This window comes from Rousettus aegyptiacus, unplaced genomic scaffold (genome assembly GCF_014176215.1).
Source record: "Rousettus aegyptiacus isolate mRouAeg1 unplaced genomic scaffold, mRouAeg1.p scaffold_m13_p_10, whole genome shotgun sequence".
In the NCBI taxonomy this organism is placed as follows: Eukaryota; Metazoa; Chordata; class Mammalia; order Chiroptera; family Pteropodidae; genus Rousettus; species Rousettus aegyptiacus.
In genome coordinates, this window is record NW_023416285.1 from 44,245,819 (window position 1) to 44,270,095 (window position 24,277).

Sequence of the window (24,277 nt, forward strand, 5' to 3'; positions counted from 1 at the left end):
TCTAAGAAAGCCAAATTTTTATATCACTTAGTTAATTTTATAATTACTTTTTATGGGGAAATATTTGTATTATAAGAACACAAAATTACACACTATAATCAAAACTATATAAAAGAAAAACTGTATTAAAAGTTATACCCGCATGAAACTTTTGTCTTTGAATGGCAAAATTTGAATTGTTTTCCTTTTACTTTTCTAGTTTCTAAATTTTATATAATGAGCACTATTATACAGTATTATTATATTTTAATTATAATCTTTTCTAATTTAAAATGCTTTTGTATTTTAAAGATTTCTATTCAATTGTATAGCAGCCTAAATCCTTAACTACCTACCCTCTCTTGTCATGGCAGGCATTAAAGACTTCATATATTTTTTAGTTTCCTTCTATATGTAACTGCTTACCAGTTGTTGAGTTAGTGGTGAGATTTAGGTTGCCTGATTCCGTTCTTGAAGGCTTTTAACATCAGCTACATATAGCAAGCCTCAAGATGGATTGCTTAATTTAATAATTAATAGTTCAGATCTTTATGAATGAATGAAACTCCATGTAAAGAACAGTCTTTGGTTTCCCCATTTCGTTTGTTGTGATAAAACAGTACAAAATTTTGGTGTGTTTTTTTCCTCCCAAAATACATGGGACTATGGGAAAGTGCTTTATTTTCAGTGTTGTCCAGGAGACAATGCTTTCAATTCCCAGTACTATTCAGCAGATATTCATGGAGTATCTGTATGTCAGGACTGTTCTAGGCAGAGAAGACAGCAGTAAATAAAACAATTGCACTCATGAAGCTTATTACATTCATGAATTGGGAGGACTTTTGTTACAGAAATATCCAGTCATGTAGAATTACCTCTTTTAGTTAACTAGATAACTTTGTCTAGGTAAGATATATTTTATGTAAAATGTTATACTTGCTGAATGATATTTAAGAAGTATACTCAATCATAAAAGCAGTTCTAACTTTTTAAAGTTCTTCAGGATGTGCTTGTGCTCACTGCCCAGATAGTGATGCACAGCGTGTTGATGAATCATGAAAATGTCAATAGAAATTTCCAAATGAAAGAATGCCATCCACTTTGAAGTAATTCAACACCATCATCATCTCTCTTTCTCAAAAATCATTTCAGATTGCCATTTACATTTGTAACTAAGGAAGTAGCTGAAGCCACGTGTAATTGCCTTCTTGCCCAGGCAGAGCAGGCAGACAAGAAGGGAAAATCAAAAGCAGCAGCTGAACGGATGATACTTGAGGAATTCGGACGATGTTTGATGAGCGTCATCAACTCTGCTGGAAAAGCAAAAAGTGACCCTTGTGCCATGAATTGCTAATTCTTGCACAAAAGAATGATAAATGGAACTGTACAGAAAATTGAAGGTGCAGGGACACTTGATTTTCTGAAAGATAGTTTAACAATTATTGTATTTTTACTTCAGTTCTTGAGACCTGAAATTATAATATTGAAAGAGATTTTAAATGAGGAAATTAGTATATTTTAAATCTTAGTTAAGTTTGCTTATGCCCCTACTAAATTGAATTTTTCTTTATTGTATTATATAGATTTTTAATTTGCTTGGGTTTAAGAATTAGATATTCTGTCCTTCCGACTCTATTGACAAAAAACATTTATAAATTACTATAATTTATAATGTATGGTGTTGTATGACTTTGTTCAGTAGAAAAAGCCAAAGAAGCATTGGTATTACCCAGTCATTCTTTGGTTCTAGACCTAGAATATAACCAGAGAGAATGTCTACATAAACAAATTCTTATGAAACAAATTCAAATGATATTTCATGTTTAGAAAAGCAATATCTTTTTAAGAAAAATCAACTTTTTAAGGCAGATTCTGGAATAACATCCTGATGTCACTTTGGGAATGTCAGAAGAGGAAGAAATCAGTAGCCACACATTTAAAATAAAGTTTTTTTTTTTTTTTTTTAAAGCATTAAAGGATAGTAAATAATTCTCAAAAGATGGGCAATGTGTTTTTATAATGAATGATTAAGAAACGCTTTGGAATGTTTCCATTTTCAAGGAAGGTGGTATGTATTTGAAATGATAATAAATTGTCAGTGTGATTACTGGGCACTATTAAAATGAAAAGTGTATATAAATATAAGTAAACATGTAGTGATAAAATAGAAACATAAAATGATCAGGTGTCAAATTTGGCTTGGATGGAGAAATAATATTGGAACTCTTAAGAGATGAATTTAGGGAAGGATTCTTCATCTATACAAATAGTTCTCTTTGTAGACTTTGAACCTAGAGGTTTCCAACCAATATATGACTCGATTTACTGAAATGGGCCTCCTAGCAAAGTTTTCAAAATTGTAGTGAGATGTTTTTTATAAGGGAAGCTTAATACAGCATTATTTTTAGCCAGTGATTTGGTAAGCTCAAAATATGAGTGTTTTCATGTAATACTAAAGTAATCTAAATCATTTTCAGAAATTCAAAAGCTTTATGAATTTAAGAGCCTGTTATAATAGGATGCTAGATTTTATGACAAGAGAAAACCATGTTGGAATTCAGGCATTTTGTTAGGTACCATAATCCTCAGTAATTATTAGTATGTGATTATTACATTTCCTACAAGGAATCTATAGTTGTATGTACTCAGTATGTATATATGTTCATATGAACATGCAAGATATAGGCAATAGAAATTAATCCAAAAGAAGATTCCGTTATTAAAGTATCTTCCTTTTGAAATTTGGATTTATAAAATTATAGTGCAGTACACTTTAAATGTAGATAGTGTATTCTTAGCACCTCAATCTAGTATGTTTAAAATTTGTATAAATGTAAATTAGTGTAAGAGGATAAAATAATATCTAATCAAGTTATTTTTCAGAAGATTACAATACCTTTTTGGTCTAAACCTAAACTTTGTTCATTTTGTACATATTGTGTTTAATTCTAATTGCACCTTTGTGATGTGTATTTATATACAGTGTGCAGAAAATGTGAAATTTGGATAACAATTATAGATTATGTATAACGGCATTGCTTGAGAATGTTTTGCTTGTAAAAATTTGAAGGTGCAATCAAATGCTACTAGGTTTTCTGATTTTCAAGAAGCTAAAGTATTAAGCCTTTTCCTTTGTGTGTAGTACTTACTAAACAACTTTTTGTATTTAGGCATTTGCATCAAATTGCTGAACAAGATTAATATCCACATTAATTCAACAATTTTAAAAGACTATGGGGGGGTGGGTATATAATTTTTTAGCTCTATTTACATCCCAAAGTAGAAAGATTAAATTTATATTTACTAGAGCTATTCAAAGAATACACTTTTCTATATTGTAAAAACAGGACAGCAAAGTAAATCATACAAAAAATAAACATTTATACTATTCTATAAAAAAGATTTTGCACTTTTTCTTTAATAACACTTTTAGCCATTTAACATGCAAGAAACCTTTAAAATACCTGATTTTAAGTAAATTAACTTTACTTCTGAAAGCACACAGATAAACCTATCTTTTTACACAATTATGCTTTGAAACAAGATCTCTCCCCGCCCCCGCCCGCCACCACAGTTTAAGGGCAGAAAATCTTTCCTTTATAATGTTTGATGTTTTATGGTGAGCACCTTTCTTAGTTTCTTTTTCTCTGAAACTAAAAGCAACTTATAGGTCTTGGCTTTGGATCTTATGAGAGCCAGAACCTTAATGTTACAGGTAATAAAACACTTAGAGCAGCAACTTTGAAGAGACTCCTGCTTTAGCTTCCCCATCCTTTGATATGGACAACTGACATTTTCTAAATTCTTATGTAAAAATGTGAATAAAAATGCCTTTAGAAAAGTCTATTTTTGTTTTGTAACACTAATAGCTAAGAAAATGAATACTTATGTAAATGCTATTTCAAACCAGGACCCCTCTTACCCTACCTGTGATCGTACTGAATCCCTTAACCATTTTATGTAGTAATCTTGTGGCAGCAACCCAAGGAAAAGAAAGCCAATCAACTAGAAAGCCTTTCGTAGTTACTTCCTATTATTATGTAGTATTATGTAAATTATGTAGGTCTTTTTTGTTGTTGTTGTTAGGACTTCTTTAATGCTCATTTTGTCATTATCTCTAGATCAAATGTGAGTCTTTTATGATCCAGGTGGTTTTATTAAATCTAAGTTAGAAAGTTAAAAAATTTTTTTTAACTATTAAAATAAAATTTTACTTTTGTTTTATGAAAGTACTTAAGGCATTTTTGAGTTTTACTCAAAAGCAGTAAGAAAATAATGTCCAGGGTAATGTTTATTAATATAAGGTCACAGACTTTAATGTAACTGTAATTTTATTGGCGAATAAAATCCGGCAATATTTAAAAACAATACATCATGACCAGGGTGGGTTTATCCCAGGAATAAAAACAAAAATGTATCAACATACCAAAGAAGAAAAACTATGTGACCATCTCAAAAGCTGCAGAAATCCACTAAATTGTATTTTTTTAAGGGTGAATATAATGGTATGTAAATTTTATCTCAAAAAATTTCTCCCCCCAAAAGAGGTGTATAGAAAAACCATGACAAAATTCAACACTCATCATTATTAAAAAAATAAATAAAATAAAATAAACTTAACTGGAAATAGCAGGAATCCTCAACCTGACAAAAAGCTTTTACAAAAAGTCTACAGCTAACATCATAGGAATGTTAACACCACCCACCATCAAATGTATGTACAAGAAAAGGTACAATTAAAATAGCCAAACATTTTTGAAAAAAAAATTTGGAGGACTCCCAACTGATTTCAAGGCTAATCAAGACACTGGTTGGTGAATGTCATATCCTTGGATCAATAGAACAGAGAGAGCCCAGAAATAGACTGATGTAGATGTAGTCAATTTTTGACAAGGATTAAAGGTCACTGGAGAAAGAATACTGTCGTTTTTTAACAAATGGTACTAGGATAGCCATATGTAAAACATGAACAACTTATATCACACACCATAATTAACTGAAAATAGATCATAACCAAATGTAAAACCTATAACTACAAAATACCTAGAAGAAAAAATCTCCAACCTTGAGTTAGGCAAGATTTCTTAGATACAAAACTAAGAAACTAAGAAGTATAATCCCTAAAAAATAAAAAAGGATAAACTGGACTTACCAAATTAATAATATCTGCTCTTCAAAGGACACTAAGAAATAAAAGCTACAGACTAGGAGAAAATATTTGCAAAACATCTGATAATGCACTTATGTCTAGAATAGAAAATAAATGTTCAAGAAAAAACCAACCCTCCGAAATATGGGCAAATGACTTGAAAAGACATTTCACTTAAGATTATGTGAATGGCAAATTAAGCCTATGAAAAGATGCTCATCAGCTATTAGGAAAATGAAATGAAACCCACAATGAAATATCACTGCACACCTTTTAGAATAGCTAATTCAAAACAAAACCCTAACAATACCAAGTACTGGGGATGAAGTATAGCAAGTGGAATTTTCAGGGATTCCTGGTTGAAAATACAGAGTGGTACACTGCAAAAAACAGTTCTGGCAGTTATCAAGTAAAACACCATGTGACCCATTATATGGATACAGCACACTTTTTAATCTGTTCATCAGCTGGACATTTAGTCTTTTTAGCTATTATAATGCTGCTATGAAATCTGTGTACAAGTTTTTACATGTACTTTCATTTCTTCTTGGGCATATGCCTATCGGAATTGCTGGGTCATACAGTAACTCTTTCACTTACCTTTTGAAGAACTGCCAGGCTGTTTTCCAAAGTGACCACATTCCCAACAACAGCTTACCAGGGTTCCAATTTCTCCACATTCTTGCCAACACTTGTTAGGTCTTTTTTTTATTATAGCCACCCTAGTGGGTGTGAAGTGCCATCTCACTGTAGTTTTGATTTGCATTTCCCAGATGACTAATGATGTTGAACACATATATGTGTATAGGCCCTTTGTGTATCTCCTTTAAAGTATCTACTCAGGTTTTACTCGTTTTTAAAACTGGGTTGATTGTTGAGTTTCAGAAGTTCTTTACAGTCTAGATACAAGTCCTCTATCAGGTAATATGATCTGTAAAAATTTTCTCCCATTCTGGGGGCTTTCTTGATGGTATTCTTTAAAGCACAAGTTTTTAATTTTGATGAAGTCCAATTTACTTTTTGGTGCTTGTGCTTTTTGTGTCACATCTGAGAAATGATCACCTAATCTTAAGTTTCAAAGATTTACTCTCTTCTAAAAGTTTTATAATTTTACCTCTTACACATCTGGGTTTCTGATCCATTTAGAGTTAATACTTTTGCATGTGGCTACCCAGTTGTTTCAGTACTATTTGTTGAAAAGTAGGAAGGATAAATTTCTGAAGGGAATGTTAGTTTTCTCCAAAGGAAAAAAAGGACAAAGGTGCTGAGTAAAATCTATAAACTAAATTACCCTTATCAAATATCCGTAAATATAAAAAAGTTTTCAATGTAAGCATATCATATAAAGTAAGTCTGATATCAGACTTGGAACACTTTCGCAAGGGCAAGAGCAATTAACTGCGCTGAGGGCAGTGATGAAAATATCTCCAGTGTCCAATTTATCTAGCACTTGAGCAATGCAAAACACTAATTTTTAAAATATGGAATATATCAGTCAAATGTAATAACAAAGAACATAAGACAGTACAGATACAAATCTATTTTTAAGTAAAGATCAGGTATAAAACCTGGATCTATATAAACAAAGGTGATTTAAAAAGAGACTTCCTTAAAGATTTATCTTGGTGCATCAAGTCATTCTACTGCAAACAAAAACCACAATATTCAGACTTCTCAGCAATAGCTCTTGTATAAAAGGCAGTACAGCTCTAGTTACATTTCAAAACAAGCCTTCGTTTGAGGTAGAATAGAAATATATCAAAATATACTATTTAAAGTGAATTTCAACTAATAAAAAACTTTACCCAGTTGTTAAATCTTTTGCAATTTTCAGTTTTCGTATTAATATTAACTATGTGAACATTCACCCAATGACAAAAAGAAAGTTTACATACACAGGTGAATATGTGCTTGTTTCTTTTATCCATTAAAATATTCCCATTTGTGAAAGTCCATATACCTATGTTTTTTGTTTTTTGTCTTTTCAAATATGGGGATGTGAGAATGGAGAAAATTGCCCTTACGTTTCCATCTGTAGATTGAGCTCCTAAGTTTCTGAAAAAACTCATTATATAATTAAAACTGATTTTTTTTTTTCATACATATTGTCTCAATTGACCATCTTTTTTCAATTAATCACTCACATGAAATTCTGTTATTCATTCACTGATGAGCACTGGGATCTTCCAACAGGAGTCAAGTAAGTATGCATTCTATTATTCATAAGTACTATTTTGAAGTCCAGAGAAAATGGATTATGAAAATTACATCACCTGTGTACTTCCCAGACAACATTCCCCAGCGTAGTTGCAGCACAAGAAAGCATCTCGTGGCTCATGTGTTTACCTTATGTCTGATAATGCATAAGTACCTACTTTAGTACCTACCCTGGCAAAGAGATTTTTGTGATATTTGATATTTTAATTTAGCCTACTTCTCAAACCACACCTTAAGTTTCATAAGTAAAAATTATATTCAAGGTTTTATAGGTATTCTGTCAACATTCTTAAGAGTTGTAAATCAAAGAGTTCTTGTAGTGAATATAGTATGTTTATAAAAGGAGTCAATGTTTTGGTGACTCCTCATTGTTATTCTCTCCTGTTTTTAAAGTAGGTTGAACAAGTTAATAGTATGTCTAGTGATATTCAGTCTCAGTAAATTCAATGACAGCACCAGTGGCTAGCCTGCTTTTACTGACTTCTTTGTCTAGTTTGGCTAATGATGAAATGCTACAAGCCATACCAAAGTTCAAAATGATTTTTAAATATGTAAATTACAAATTCTAATAAGTCAAATGCCAATGTGTCCATTGTGCAGAATGTCTATTTATAACATATGGTCCAAACTTGAACTTCAAAATAAATGTTCTTAATATAAGTTTTAAAATATTTTAGGTACCTCATTTGAATGGATATCCGTCATTACGTAGCAGATGCCTGAATTTATTGGTATTAGCAAAACCTGAACATCTGTAATCCTGTAAAGATAACCAGTATTTCCTTGACAAAGTTTTCATTTCAATTCCTTCTGAATGGTGTTTTAAAGGGAAATGAGCTACATCTTTAGTTCTGAACTTTAAGAAACAGATTATTATATCTTTTAGTAACTTTACAAAGTGATTGATGGCGCACACCTCTCCATCAAAGAGATGCTCATCTAAATCGACAAAAAGATAAATATAACTAGAAAGCTCACATAGTATTTTCTGTTGAAGATAAAATTCCCTCCATTTAGGAAGCTGTTCATAAACTGCTATTCTCAAATGGATTCTTACAACTCGCTCACAAATATTTATGACTTGACATAAACTTTCTGAAGGGATATGCAAACCATTCTTTTTTTTAACACATAATAGTGACCCAAATTTAGAGGCTTTGTGATCCGATGCATACAATGCACTGATGCAGTTCTCACAAGTTAAAAGAGATGATAACTTATCTGCAATATAACCAGCACAACAGGTGAGATTTTGCCTATGATCTGACAGGTCTAGTAATGCCTCACTTAACGAACAATTAGATGATGATTCTTGGCAAATATCCTCTTTGTGAAAGAGAGTCTTTATAATGGTGACACCATACTGACGTTGAACTGTCCAAAGGGCCAAGTCTGTTCTTCGAGCAATTGAAATGTCAAGGATGCTTAATTCACTTAGAAAAACTTCATCTTGTAATCTGTATCTGGTCTCCAAATTATGGTAAGCTTTCTGGAATGCCATGCAGGTAGGGTTAGAACTTGTTGCTAATACCTGTCTAAGCATCTTTAGAAATAATTCCAGATGGTCTTGACTGAATTTGTAAGTCAGAAGATATGGAAAAGGCGTTACCTTTGAGAAAACGTAATTTTGGTAGAGCCATTTTAAGCTCTCAGCATTTAGCAAAAATCCCAGGAATCCTAGTTTTCGCTTACCTTTAATTATTTGATTATTGCTAGTGTCACATAATGTAACAAAAACAGTTTTGGCTTCAATTAACACGTGATTAATTTTACTGAAAGTTTCAGGCATTAAAGGTCCTTTATGTCCCTTTCCATAATAGTTTCTACTATTAAAAATGTCAAACAGATTATTAATTAAGCGTACAAAATGGATGGTACCAATACAGTTTTGAAAAGGAGGCAAGCCTAATGATAGTAAACATTCTAACGCATTGGCCACACTCTCACTGAAGAGTTGGGCAGCACAATTCATTTTCAGTACGTGGTTTTTCAAATTTGCAAGTTTTCTTGGGATTCTTTTCATATTTGATAATTCTTGTTCCTCTAGTGCAACTAAGTCCACAAGATGCTGCCAATGTGCTATGCCATTAATAAACTGGATACTTTGAAAATTCTGAAATGCATTTCTTATTAATCTAAGCAAGTGGCAAGAATCAAAGAAGTATGCAATCTGTTGACTAGAAGATGAAGGATGCTGAAATGTACATTTCATGTTGTCTTCATCAGTATTTATCCCCAGTGCTTTCGCCATCTGAACGCTTTGAGCTGTAGCATCAGATGTAACAGCCACAACTGTGATCCCTATGTCACTCAGTTTGCCAATAGCCAGACGAAGCAACTGAGCTTGCAAATATCCAGATGCCCTGTTTACAAAAAAATAACCAAGAGGTGTTCTCCAATGACCATAAATACCTACTGCCATTAACAAAATAGTTTCTGAGGCAAGTGGCATTTCATCAGCATCAAGTTTGCCAAGACCAAAGTCCATAAACCCTTGCAAATGGTGACTGCTGGGGTCCCACTGAAGTTGTTGCTTGAGAGAGATACCTTTTATTATCAGTGAACAATACTGATACAGCTGGTCTCCATTCTCTACTCTTTGTTGAAGTAAAGAAAAAATGTTGCTGTTGAAACCTGGACTTGATTTGCATTTGGATAACCATCTAGAAAATGTAAAAAAAAATGAAAAATACAAAACTGAAGTGAAGAAATTTTAAAAGTGGAAAATGCCTTATATGGCACTAAAGTAGACTGTAATTCCTGTAATGAAGCCAAATATAAGTAGCCAAATTTTACAGACATTTTCAAGCAAATATTCAGTTACCATAAAATAGTAAGAAACTTAGAAATATACCACAAAATAAATTTTTTCATTTATTTTAAAGTATACAGATCAATTACCCAGTTTATTCTAAATGATGTGTTTATAATTTAGATCATAAACCAGTCTTACCTATAAATTCACTGAAATGAGAAAATTGTTGAAGGAGAAAAAAACTTTGGGAACATTTAGTAAATCTATCTCATTTTAAAATTAGGAAACTGGTACAGAGTGGTTAAACTACTTGGCCTATATTGTGCTGCTAGTTATACACAAATGCAAAACACAGCTTTGCTGATGTCCTGTTCAGAGCTTTTCTCACTGCTCCTTACAGCCTCAAAAGTATGACCTTATGGTAAGTAAGGTGTCTGCATCTGTTTGCTCCTATACAAAGTACCCTCATTACTATCTTCGGAGTCCTTATGTAGTATCCCTGATCTTTCCAGACTGCTGATTATTCTTTCCTATTACTATCGCTGTCTGTCTTCAGAATTCTTCTCACTTGGTTCTAATTTATTCTTTCTAGTTTGTTGTAGATCATGAAAGGAAACAGCCAAGTTTAATAATTTTCTACAATAAGACTAAATGGATTCTGAGGTAGACTGAGGTGCTCATCTCACTGAAATGTACTTTTGTAATTCAATTACTTTTTGGGGTTAAATTTCTAATTTGGGGGCTATATTCTAGGCTGCCAAGGTTTCTTCCTGAACAGCTGACCTCCATTTAATTGAAATTTTAATGTACTTTCCTAAGTATTTCAGGACAGGCCTTTCCAAATATTCTGCTGCAAACTAGAATTTTCATAAACAGAATTTACCCTCACTACATGCCATATGTGTATGTGTATGTAAATATATATACATGTGTGTGTCACTGAGAGAATGTCTCATATAAACCATATGTTTTAAAACCAGTATGTTTTAAAACCATTGTAGAGGACTTGAATAAAAAAGGTGTAGGAGGAGGAATTATCAACACGGTGTCTATGAAAATGTCTCTAGCATAGCAGAAAGTATATATTTATAAATATGTATAGTATCTAGCCTAAATGGTAAAATCATATTATGAAAGACAGTGAATAAGCCTATACACAAAAGTTCATCTCAATATGAAAAATCGCAATTACAACCAAAAAATGGAAACTGTTGATGTTTAACAGTTGGAGGATACCCGAGTTAATGAGGTAAAACTCTCTGATATTAAAGATCACAACCATGTAAAAAAACTAGTAAATCTAACCACAGATAACAATGCCTGAAAGAAAATTCCCTAAAGGTTAACAATGATTGTTAACATATATAATGTAGAACAATTAATGAATATTCCTTCCTTTTCTCTCATTTCTAAATTTTTTATTAGTTGTAGTGTTTTAATAGTGTGGAGGAAAAGTCTCATTCTTTTTTTAGGGGATATAATGTACAGCATGGTGACTATACTTAATAATATTATATTGTTTATTTGAAAATTGCCAAGATCTTAAAAGTTCTTATCACAAGAAAAAAAAGTATGTGATGGATATTATCTAGAATTATTGTGGTGATCATTTTACAGTGTACACAAATACTAATATACAAAGACTAATGTTATATGTCAATTACATCTCAATTTTTTTAAAGATGTTTTCCCAAAAATGGGGAAAAAAATGATAATTAAGGTCCTTCCTCATACCGGGCCTCAATTTCTCCATTCTATAAAAGAAGGGGGTTGGACTCCATGATCTCTAATAGTTTCTCCAGCTTTGAGCCCCTATGAATCTGTTTTAAAGCTGAAGCAATAAGAAACCAAGAGGCACCTTCCAAAAGAAATGGCTCCTGCCATTCCTGGCTAGTCTCTGCCCCAACTTCAGTGAATTAGATAGAGTGCTGCTTTTTATTTTTTGAATTTTTATAAGGTTTATTTGAGCCAAACTGACAACATATGCCAGGGAATAAGGTCTCAAATGCTCTTGCAGTGCTGCTATTGAGACAGCAACTTTGGGTCCACTGCATTTCTTCTTTATATCTGTTCAAAATCCTAAATGACCATCCAAGAATTATTTCAATTCCACAAATATTATCAAGGGACTATTGCGTTCCAGGCACCACTCAGGGGTCAGCGTGTGTATGCATAACAATGAACCAGACACAGGCCTCATACTTCAGCAGCTCACAGTCCAGTGGGATAGGCAGTGTTGTAAGTACTAAGATTCTGCTCCATACTGTGAATGCAAGACGGGCACCTAATCCATAATTGGTGCAAGAATGGCAGGTCAGGCTTCCAAAAGGATGAGAAATCTAATCTGAGCCTGAAGTATGAAGACTAATCACCAGGACTAACAGATAGGGAGAATGGGCATTTAAGGTAGATGGAGGAGTAAGTCCCTAAAGCAAGAAGCAGCAAAAAATGCCTTACAATTGGAGCATGGAATGCAAGAGGGAAGGGACAAGAGATCGGCTGCAGGGCCCAGCAGAAGCCACATCATGGGAAGCTCAGTAAGCCACAGAAAGGAGTTGGCCTTTAGTCCCCAAGTAGAGGGAGGCTTAAGCAGCAGGAAAAGTGACTGGAAGGGGTTGAATTATGTTCCTCAAAAAGGATATATTGTAGTCCAACCCCTGGTACCTCGGAATGTGACCTTGTTTGGAGACAGGGTCTTTATAGAAGTTATCAAGTTAAAACAAAGTCACTAGCATGAATACTAATCCAACATGACTGGTGTCCGCATAAAAAGGAAATGTGGACACAGAAACACACATGTATAGTGCAAGATGACGTGAAGAAACACAGGGAGAAGACCACCATGTACAAGCCAGGGAGAGGGACCCTTCACTCACAGCCTGCAGAAGGAAATAACTTGGTCAACACCTTGATTTTGGACTTCAAGTCTTCAGAACTGTGAGAAAGTAAATTTTTGTTTTTTAAGACAAACAAACAAGTAAAAGTGAGTAAAAAGGAATCTATAAAACCAATAATAAAAAAAATAAAAACTGAGTATTAAATTTGTAAGACATTACTATAAAGCCACCATGTTATTTGCTTCACACTAAGAGAATTTTAAGTATATCTATGTATTTTGACCACAATCCTAAAAATGTATTTATCATAATCTGGTCTCTGGACAACCTGCACTGCCATCAACTACAGTGCTTACAAAAAATTCAAACAAATGGTATTGATCTAGAACTGTTCTAGATTTTCAAAGATAATCAGACATTAAAGCTACTAAGTGTATTAGAAATTCCGATATTTAAGATTCAAATTTTATCACCCATTATGTCTCTACCATTTAGAAGATGCAAAAAATTTGTCAGACTATGTCTTCATTTTGTTGGCAAAATTATCAATTGTGGTAATATGCAAATATCACCTACAAGTTTTTACAAAGAGAAAATGGACTGAGTATGAATAATAATGTCTAAAATGTAATAAAAGAAAAATTTTTTTTTTTATTTAACATCTAAAAAGTAATTCACTTACGTTCTGAGGATGGAAGAATGAGGCAGCTTAAGAATCTTTCTTACATAATCATAGACATTACTACTGCACAAGTAGAGTGTACAAGCAAATTGCTTCATTTCTGTGGAGTACTCAGATGTTTCTGTCCAGTTATACAATTCCCACTTAAAATCTGTTAAAATAAATTTATTCTTTGTGATGAAAAATGTGTACAGTTAACATTTTCAGGTATAGATCATAGCATTTGAATATAAACTGCACTAGACACCAAAATTCAAATACAATCTCTTTTTAACCGACTTTGTTCTGAGATTAAGATCCAATCTTTGAGCCTGTTGACCAATTTATCCTGTTCATTTTGGATCATTTCACTAGAAAGAAGAAAAAATTTCAACTTGAATTATTATGTTTTACTATTCACTGGCAGCCTGAGTGTACATTTTTAGGGAAATAGAAAAGAAAATGAAATAACTGGATAAAATTAGTCTCTTGATTATGGAGATATTTATTTTGTTCCCTGGCTACCATTTATCTGAGGGTGAAAATTAGACATAGAAACATTTCTGGAGATAGTGCACTATTCTGATTGAACAGAAAATCAGCCTACCACTGAGAGAAAAAAAATCCTCTGTTCCTGGTGGGGACCCTTATTATTATTTCTATTCTTCTCTTGGAAAAACACAAAATATTTTCTTCCTTTGGAGATACTTCCTCTTTCTAGAAACAGAACATGCCTCTTATTTACCAGAATGTAAATCCAAAAATCTCTGCTTCTTTCATCAAAGACTAAATCGGCAATTCTTATTTTGCCCCTCTTCAAACATCCTGATTCACAAAGAAGATAAGGTAGTTTTTCAATGGACACGCGCGCGCGCGCGCGCTCTCTCTCTCTCTCTCTCTCTCTCTCTCTCTCTCTCTCTGGAATATTTTAGAAAAAAAACTTGGAGACACAAAAAATTTTCAAGTTCAAAAGGATTTTCAAATTATCTAGTTCAACTCTGTTGTAAAAAGAATTTTGTGATAAATTATGTAGCAGTTAAAATCATTTACAAAGAATTTATAGTAACATGGGTTAAGTGCTCCTATAAAAATGAAAAGTATAGTATATTGTATAAACCATATAATCTGATTTCTGGGTAGTAGGACTATGTGTTATTTTTATCATTTATATATTTCTTTGCTTTTCCTGTAATAAACATATTACTCTCAAAACTGGAAAACCATAAAAGGATTTTGGTGATTACATTTCATTCTTGTTTACTCTAACAAGACTTTTCACTTCTCAACCAAAAGCTTATTTGCACAGGCAACAGCAAAATAGTATTTAATGATATTTCAGAAAAATTAAGAGCTATTTTGTAAATAGTAAAGGTGATGAAAACATACCTGAAAATTGTGCTCGTAGCAGATACTCTGTTTCTTCAGAAAGTAGTTTCCTTTCCACCAGTGTATCAATCAATTGTAAGCCCTTTCTCTTTTTGATCATCCTGTAGTTTTTTACAGGAACAAGTCCCTTTTTGGACACTGGTAGCATCTCTTGTACCTCAGCCAGTTTCTCCGTACCTATTGTCAAAGGCCTCCTTAAACTATAGTTATGATCCTCAGTAGCAAACTCTTCAGAATCATCAGCAAGTGGCTCTTTTAGGATTTTCAGTCTTGCTTTACCTTTAAGGTGTACACCTTGGAGAACCTATGAGAGAAATAAAAAAAAATTAAGGTAATTTTAGAAATTATCAAATAGAGAATTATCTATAAAAATAGCACTAAAAGCAAAGCACTCACCTGGTTGCTGTTGAGAGTTAGTTAAAGAAAAATCATAACCTCGAATTTTTTTTAATATATAGTCTATAGGACAATGTAAACAGGGTTTATTTTCTTTGCACCTATACAGAAATAGTAACATGACGCTGAAAGTTGTTGAAATGCTTAAAGTAACTAGAGAAAGGTGGTAATTTGGGGAGGTTTCATATATATGTTTTGAGTAGTTCTTTGAAGGAGCAATAACGAGGTTCAATGGAGAGGATAGGGAAGTTAGCAGTGCAAGTGGACAAAGTCTGAGCTTTGGAATTAAGACTGACCTGGGTTTGAATTCTGGCTCCCTCACTTGTTAGCTGTCACTTAAGTGCTAGTATTCCTCATCTCATTTGTTTTGAGGATACAAGAAGATAATTTATGTAAAACTCCTAGTACACTGCCTGAACCACTGTAGGTCTCAATAAACAGTAACTATTATTTATTTTACACAAAAGCATGAAAGCAAGTCAATTTACTACATATACAGTAGGTAAGTATATGTGGTTCAAAAAGAGAGTTCAAAGCACTTAGAAACACACAAATAAGTTAAATAGGAAGTTCTTGGAATTTATGAATTTGGATTTGACACCAACTCTATGCTTCTGAATAGGGGAATAATATAAAACGATGCCAACAGGAGACTCTACTGAATAAAAGGAAGAAGGTAAGAGTAGTGGCAAGATAGAACAGTTGACTACTGCAAATTGCAGACCATCACTGAGTCATGTACAAGAGTGTGGCTAAGGGGTCGAAGGATAAAATAAAAACAATGAAAAGAAACAGTAAGAATGTTAACATCAATACTGGTGACTCACTCATAATCTCCTATTTCTGTATATATCTCTCTATATTAATACTAATAATTAGGTATATTTTTGGTCAAAATCAATAACAGTATTGAGAGAAGCCAAAAAAGTGGTAGATAATTTCAAAGTATTTTGAAAACTGTCTCATATTTAAAAACCTGAATTCTAAGTCCATTTATATCGACTAGTTGATTTTTATGATCAGTTTGGTAACATTTATGTACATCTACAGATATGTTTTGCATTTGTACACCTTAGTTTTTAAAAAGCTCCAAAGCTGAATTACTATTACATTATAGATTTAAAAATAAATAATTTTCTAAGCATTTAAAATCAATTACTAAATTTATTTTAAGACTTAGGGTTTTTTATAATCTATGCAAATTTTAGCTATAATGTGAACTATCTTGATTTTAAAAGGCTCTATAAAATTTAGTTTTGTTTACACTTAGATTTAAATACCTTGTATAGAGAAACAGAAGGCACAGCTCCTTTTTTCAACTTTCTTCTCATCCCATATGACTCAAAGTCACTTTCTTGAAAATGTTTAGAACATAGCATAGCACTTGGTCCTGGGATCCAAATCTTTTTGCTTCTGGGGTCCACACGATTAACAGCTCTGATCCATTTTGAGCGCTGTATAGTATCAGTTGGAAATCTATAGCAATCAAATGGAAGTTCCATTAAAATAAAAATATTATAGTAATGCTACAATAGACAGAAACCTATTTATTATTTAACTGCTTTATATAAACATTTAAGTACAGTTAATGTTTAATTTACTTAATCTGATTTCATTTTTCAATTTTTTTTTAATCTAAAAGTTCAATATTTAAGTGAGCTTGTTTCAATTTGTATGGGGGCAATTCTTATATTAACTATCCTACCACATTTTGTCTTCACTGCCTACATTTAACAGAATGTGATCAAATTTAATATGTGTCTTCCTGTCCTGAGGCAACTCTAGAATGTCCACAAATTATCTGGTACTTCTCCTTCCAAGAGCGGAGCCTAATTCCCCTCCTGTGAGTATGGCCTGGAATTAGTGATCTGCTCATAAGGAATATAAAAAAGCAGAAGTGACAGTGGATCTAGTGGAAGACGCTAGATCATAAAAGGCACTGAGGCTTCCTCTTTCTCTATAGAGTGTTTTATCTAAGGCGGGGGAGTGGGAGGGGGCAGGAGCGGAGTTAGCTGCTATGTCATAAACAGCCCTACGGGGAGGCCCACTGGACAAGAAACTGAGGTCTCCAGCCAAAGGAAATGTGAGTGAGCTTGTTTGAAAGAAGATCCTTCAGCCTCAGTCAAGCCTTCAGATGACTGTGGACTTGGCTAACATTTTGACTGCAATCTCATGAGACTCCCTATAACAACTCCCAAATTCCCGACTCTCAGAGATTATGCATGGTAATGTTTCCACTGAATTTTAAGGAAAATTGTTACTCAGCAGTATAAAACAAGTATATATTACCTATACTCAAATTTCCTATTGTGTTTTGAAAGTCACCATTTTTCCTACCTTGAATATAAAAATTATCTTCCATTTCTATTTTTCAATCCCAGCCAAATTATGATGTTTAGAAATGAGTGAGGAAAAAAATTTATGAAATTTATACAATGAAAATCACAAGACTACTCTTTCTGCACCCTCTTCTTTGATTTATCTTGGAGATAGATCTAAGGTAGCTGTATGACTTTTATATATTATAATTTAAGCTTTAAAGCATATAGGTGTTAGAAACTAAAACCGGTAAAAATTTTAATTTCCTTGGCTAATTGTTAGAGAAATAATATAGCAGTATGGGAAAACATAATTCTGAGATACTCTCTCAACCACCTTGAGAAAAAACACTAAATTGGAAAATCTGTATTTAAGCCTCAATTACCTTTTACCAGTCATATGGTATTAGATAAATCTCTCAATGCTAGAGCCTCTTCAAAGGGCTGTAGTAAGAGTGCATAAGGATACAAATGTATTCGAAAGCACTTTGTAGCACTTAAAGAGGATTTTATGAATTTGAACTCAAAGCAAGGGAAGTAAAAGCAAAAATAAATGATGGGACTATATCAAACTAAAAAGCTTTGACTCAGCAAAAGAAACTGTCAACAAGGTAAAGTGACAACCATCTGAATGGGAAAATATATTTGCAAGCAACGCCTCCAATAAGGGCCTAATATCCAAAATATACTAAGAACTCACACAACTCAATAACGACCAAAAAAAAAAAAAAAAAAAAAAGATCCAATTAAAAAATGGGCAGAGGATCTCAACAGACACTTCTCCCTAGAGTACATGCAAATGGCCAACAAATATTTGAAAAGATGTTCAACATCACTAGCTATTAGGGAAATACAAATCAAAACCACAATGAGATACCATCTCACACCTGTTAGAATAGCTATAATCAACAGGACAAGTAATAACAAATGCTGGAGAGGATGCGGAGAAAAAGGAACCCTCACACACTGCTGGTGAGACTGCAATTTGGTACAGCCGCTATGGAAAACAGTATAGAGGTTCCTCCAAAAACTAAGAATTGATCTACCATATGATCCAAGTATCCCTCTACTGGGTATTTACCCCAAAGACTTGAAAACCCATATCCGAAAAGATATTTGCACACCGATGTTCATAGCAGCATTATTCACAGTGGCCCGGACATGGAAGCAACTAAAGTGTCCTACAATAGATGATGGGCTAAAGAAGCTGTGGTACATATATACAATGGAATGTTACTCAGCCACAAGAAGAGATGAAATACTGCCATTTGTGACAACATGGATGGACCTTGAGATCATCATGCTAAGCAGAATAAGCCAGACAGAAAAAGTTGAAAACCACATGATATCACTTATATGTGGCATATAAACCTAAAAGCAACAAAGAGGACAGAGACTCATGGACATGGACAATAGACTAGTGGTTACCAGAAGGCAGATGGGGTAAAAGGGGTCAAATACATGGTGACAGAAAGAAAACTATAAGCGGTGAACACACAATGCAATATATATATATGCCTTACTGTTGAATTGTATATTTGAAACTTACTGGATTTCGTTAACCAATGTCACCATAATAAAAATAGCAATAATTAAACAAAGCACTTTGTAAATGGTAAAGAACTATCCAAAGTTTGTTCTTTCCTAGGAGCAACTAATTCCACTCTCAGGAGTTCTTTTCAATTGTTCAAAGAAGATGATGCTACTTGATCAAGAGAGAATGTACAGGGAGTTTTTCCAATTAAAAAGAGGCAAATCTATACCTTTTCACGAGGTTCTTTTCTAAACTAATGGCATATGTTTGTGAGGCAGCATTTCTACAGATTGTGTGTAGCCGCTAAGCATGCATAGGACCATCAAAATTTGGCTAGTCCTCTAACTTACATTACTAGCCTGATCTTCTGATACAAAGCTTCCTAACTGGTATGCCTGGTAAGCACTGCTATCAAACCCTTTAGCCCATTGGGTGGCGTAGACTACCTGGATCCCTTGAAGTAGTTACATCAAGCCAGTCCCAAAAAGCTTTGTATTAAACAAATATTTTCTATGTGTAAAATGACAGGAAAATAGTTGGGAAATACTGTAGTCTAATCGGCATGACTAATTTGAATTTCGGACAAAATTAAATTGGCAATAATTTAGATATTACTTTTAAAGCATTTTCCTTATCATACACACACACAGACACATATATAATTTAAAATCTTAGTTTTAGTACCCCCCAAAAATCTGCAAGATAGATTTTTATCCTTTTATAAAAGATGAAACCAAGTATAGCCACTAGTAAATAGTTGAAATTGGAATTCCTCTCTCTCTAGTCTAAAGCCACCTTGGTAGAAGAAAAATCCCAATCATCATCCCAAACCAATCACCATCTCAACGAACTGGTTTATACTGTAATACAGAATCCATTTTCTTTTTCCTGTTGACTATGCCCTTTTTATAATGGCAGGATTTTACCTTTGGCTCCCTGCACATCAAATTTTTCCAGAAAAGTGACTAACAAAACCCCCCCTACAATGGTTATATCTGGAGAGGTAGAGAAAGGATTGAGGGGTAGGGTTTTAAATATCACTTAATTATGGTCTGAAGAAAACAAAAATCTGGATCTAGGAAAATGTTAATATGTCTTTAATCCTAGTGATGGGTACATAGGTGTTTGTTATATATTATTTTGTGCTTGCTAGTGTGTTTAAAACATTTCATAATAAAAGTTTAAAATAGAATTCATTACAATTTGGGCAAAAACTCTTCCAAATTATCATACATATATTCTTTTGGTTATGAAAGAAATTTCTAAATCTCTTTATACCAGCGAAAAGAAAATGAACCGAAGAGTCACTTTAATTTTCAACTTGCCAATCCCACTTCACATTTAGCCAACTTGCGTTTGACAGAACACCGATATTCTTATAACAACAGTTTCCACACCTTTGAGTCATTTTAATTCATGCTTTTCAACCAGAGCCTTTTCCTGTGTCCTTGCAACTTCTCACAACTTGGTGATGGAGCTGGAGGATGCCAGGGAAAGCTTCAGAGGAGAGAACATTGGAGCTAGAGCTGAAGTGTCCATAGCAGTTTGCCATGAAGTTAATGGCCACTCCAAGCGGATGCAAAATCATGGAGATATGAAATAACTACTTGGGATCTTACTGGCTGATAAAGCAATGAAAAATAAATTAATTTAGAGTGTTAAAAGGAGAGTACAGAGGTGGCTGGGAGTGGTTACAGATGGACTAGAGAGGTAGCTAAAGGCTACATCACAGAGTCTACTATACTAATAAGCTTTGGATCCATCCTTCAGAACAGTGGCCACCACAGGAGTCTGCACTCACCTACTTAGATTTGAAGAAAATATTAAAACTATTATAAATTTTGCCTCATCCTTTGTGTGTTCCAAAATATAGTAGCACGTCACTTCATAATTGTAATTTATAAATCACTATACACATCTCAGGGGAATGTAGTTAAAAATTGTTTTTATGAAGAGAATTCCATGACCAAAAAGTGCAAAGATGGCAGTTTTAGGCAATGGCAAGTTGACTAATTCTCTCCTTCTCATATTAGCTTTTTCCTGAGCCCTAAATTCAGGTCAATACTACCCTGTTGCTGCTAGGACTGATACCATAGTATTCTCACTTCTTTTCCTGTCTCTATTCTCTCCTTCCTTCCTTACAACTTCCTAGGTGTCAGGAAGACAAATTTGGATGATTGCTTCCCATGTATACAAAGACATGTGTTTAATTCGGAGCACATGTACAATAGAAATGTTGTTATTTTCAGTTTGGAAGAGAGGTGTAGGATGGCTTTACAGAGAAGCCTAGACTCTAGTAGGCACCAAATAGCCCAAGGGATTAAAATCCTTCCTTCTGGGATCTTTTCCCCGCTGGCTGCTCGAAGGTCGATGCCATCATGAACAACACAGTAACCATCTGGACCAAGAAGTCCATGATTAATAGACTACTACAGGAGAAACAAATAGTTATCAACATCCTTCACCTGGGAAGGCAAAAGCACCTGTCAGAAATTCGGGAAAAACTTGCCAAAATGTATAAGACTACACCAGATGTCATCTTTCTTTTTGGATTCAGAATTCATTTTGGTGGTGGCAAGACATGATTTGATTCCTTGGGTTACACAAAGAGAAATGAACCCAAACATAGACTTGCAAGACACGGCCTGTATGAGAAGAAAAACACCTCAAGAAAACAGGGAAAGGAACACAAGAACAGAATGAAGTAAGTAAGGGAGACTGCAAAGGCCACTGTTGGTGCTGGCAAAAAGAAGGAGTAAAGATTCATCAGTGACTTTATCTGTGCTGACTGTATAGATTTATCATGAGGAAAAATAAACTAAGAACTTTTACGCGAAAAAGCAAAAATCCTCAGGGAATCAGCATGATAAAATATGCATTTTCATAAAAATCATTGCCTGGAAAATGGAATGAATAGGGAAGAAATCAGGATGGAAGAATCATAGCAGACTATTGTAATAACTTTTGTTATAATGCATCTTTGTTTTTATATTAAGTGAGTCTTACTTGGGTCCTCAATATAACAAATAAAAGCAATAAATGAATTCGTTCCAATTTAAGGAAGGTAGGAAGAAGGCACAGGAAAAGCAGGACAGCAAAAACTGAGGAGGAAATTAGAGAAAAGAGAAGCAGGGAGTGTGTGTCAATAAAGCCAAGGGAAGTGAGTTTCGAGTAGTCAATATGATTAAAAAAGAGGTCAAAAGACTTAAAAGCACTCACTTAAATTTGGAAACATTACCAGTGACCCTTTGTCATTAGAGCAGTGCTTACAAGTAACTGGGTGCAGTAGGTTGAAAAGTCAATGGAACTTAGGGAAGTGGGTGTATGTATGTTCCTGTTTTGAAAAGCCTGGTTATAAGGGAATTACAGTGATTGGGTAGTGTAGAGGAGCACATAGTTCAAGAGTTTGTGTGTCTGTGTTGAAAAAAGTAAGTACATGTATCTCCCACGTTCTAAAGTTTGAATTAAGCCACTTCGCTTTATGAAAGACCAAATTAGCGTGGTGAGGGCTTCATTCGTAAAAGCAAAAATCCTCCAGATTTCTTTCAGTCGGTGAAAACAGGTACTAAAGAAGGTCTTTCATAAAAGTGATGTGGTGGAATATAAACTTTCTTAAAGCGGGGCATACTATTCACTTTATGCCATTTCAGCTTATAAAAGATTTCATAGGAATGTTCTAGTTTCAGATGGGAGAGTGGGTGCTGTAATTCAATCAAGTATGTTCACTCACTTGAGGTGAGTTATCTGTAGAGAGCAGTTAAAAAAAGAGAACAAAAACTAATTGACTAGGGGGAAAAACCCAGAGGAAAACGAAAAGAATATAATTAAAACAGCTTAGGTGGAGGATCAGCCCTATTCCGAAAAAAACAAAAACACTGACTACAAAAGGCTTACCACATATAGTTTGGAACTCCTTAACCTGACATTTTAATTTTAAAAGTTTCCAAGCTACTTTTTCCATTCTTGTACATTGAATCTACATTTTCCATCCCTTTACATTTTTCCATGCTATTCCTATTTAAGCACTATCCTCCTCCCACCCTCACACTCCAATCCAGGAAGTGTCAAGGTCCAACTTAAATATCACCTGTCCCATAAAGCTCTTTTTCATGTTTTCATACAAGTTTTGTTAATGGTTTAACTATATCCCATATTACCTTACCACTTTTTGAAGTACATTTCTTTTTGTGAGGATATTTTAGCTACGTTTCTCTTTCCCATTGTGGTTTTAACATTAATTGAATGATCTATATACCAGTCTGGACCATACGTGCCTGTTCAAATTAGACTGATCTGAAGATCTGCCCTCCTCTTGAGCTAAAGGAACTTCCTTCCCATGACCAGATCCAGTCAGAACAGGACCGGCCTTCTACAGCTGCTCATACTACTGAACAACTTGCAATGACAGACAAAAAACTGATTTGTACTCATGCTCATGAGCAGCTTACTCACGCCAATGGAAGCGGTCGCCTTCAACAGTTTCCCCCAAACTTCCCTCCCTTCCCGTCTCTTTATGTTAAATAAGACAACAGAAAGGAAGCACAACTCCTTTTCAGTAACTGTCGTTAAAAGCTATTAGGCAAGCGGGAGGCATTGAGAAACAATCGGCAATTTGGAGGTAAACACTGAGCGGAAAAAGCTGGAATGACCTTAACCCTGAAAGTTCCCCAGTTGCTTCCCCAGTCCCACGTAACGTACGTTAAGTACGTCACGTCGACACCACGACACCGTGGCCGGCCCCACCCCACCCTGGCCTACTGCCGGCTTGGCAGTGCTAGGGGGTTAAGATAACTTGGCGGCTGCTCTCACGCACTGGTGGAAAGAGTAGCCGCGCTTGCGGCTCTGCACGGTGTCCCGGGTGCTGCAGCCCACTGCCGAGCAACTTCGGGTCATCTTCTTACTATGTGGGGATCCTCTATCAGTATTCCCGCGACGATATGAATCACGATAAACTTAGCTCCGCCCGCTAGGCGTCTGCAACCTTTATTTGTCGGGAGGGCGGGCTCTTAAGACGCAGGATTCCCACTCTTCCTCTCCGTGGACGC

General features: G+C 34.3%; 2 protein-coding genes across 8 annotated transcripts in view; one reads left to right on the forward strand and one right to left on the reverse strand.

Annotated features, from left to right (window-relative positions):
* LIN54 (lin-54 DREAM MuvB core complex component) overlaps positions 1-4,211 on the forward strand; it is a 58,452-nt gene extending 54,241 nt beyond the window's left edge. For all 5 annotated transcript variants that reach the window (XM_016156203.2, XM_016156206.2, XM_016156204.2 and 2 more), the window contains exon 13: positions 1,132-4,211. In XM_016156203.2, the coding sequence (XP_016011689.1) occupies positions 1,132-1,333 (202 nt within the window). In that variant the 3' untranslated portion in view covers positions 1,334-4,211. The remainder of the gene's footprint in view (positions 1-1,131) is intronic.
* An 81-nt stretch (positions 4,212-4,292) lies between these two features.
* On the reverse strand, positions 4,293-24,218 carry THAP9 (THAP domain containing 9). Of its 3 annotated transcripts, none has more exons than XM_016156198.2 (5): positions 24,046-24,218; positions 16,661-16,856; positions 14,985-15,288; positions 13,620-13,770; positions 4,293-10,008 (listed from the first exon to the last, which is right to left on the reverse strand). In XM_016156198.2, exons 1-5 carry the CDS (start codon positions 24,123-24,125, stop codon positions 8,028-8,030), a joined length of 2,712 nt encoding a protein of 903 aa, XP_016011684.1. In that variant the 5' UTR covers positions 24,126-24,218; the 3' UTR covers positions 4,293-8,027. The 3 variants fall into 3 exon arrangements, with proteins under 3 accessions (XP_016011684.1, XP_016011686.1, XP_016011685.1); XM_016156200.2 differs by lacking the exon at positions 24,046-24,218 and adding an exon at positions 23,685-24,037; XM_016156199.2 differs by lacking the exon at positions 24,046-24,218 and adding an exon at positions 21,716-23,676.
* Between the last annotated feature and the right edge of the window lie 59 nt (positions 24,219-24,277).

Coding starts and splice junctions, on each gene's coding strand:
- THAP9 (XM_016156198.2), bottom strand. CDS start 24,125: ATGACCCGAAGTTGCTCGGCAGTGGGCTGCAGCACCCGGGACACCGTG. Junction 15,289..16,660: donor CTTCTGTTTCTCTATACAAG/GTATTTAAATCT, acceptor TTTCTCTCATAG/GTTCTCCAAGGTGTACACCT. Junction 13,771..14,984: donor GCTACGAGCACAATTTTCAG/GTATGTTTTCAT, acceptor TTATTTTAACAG/ATTTTAAGTGGGAATTGTAT.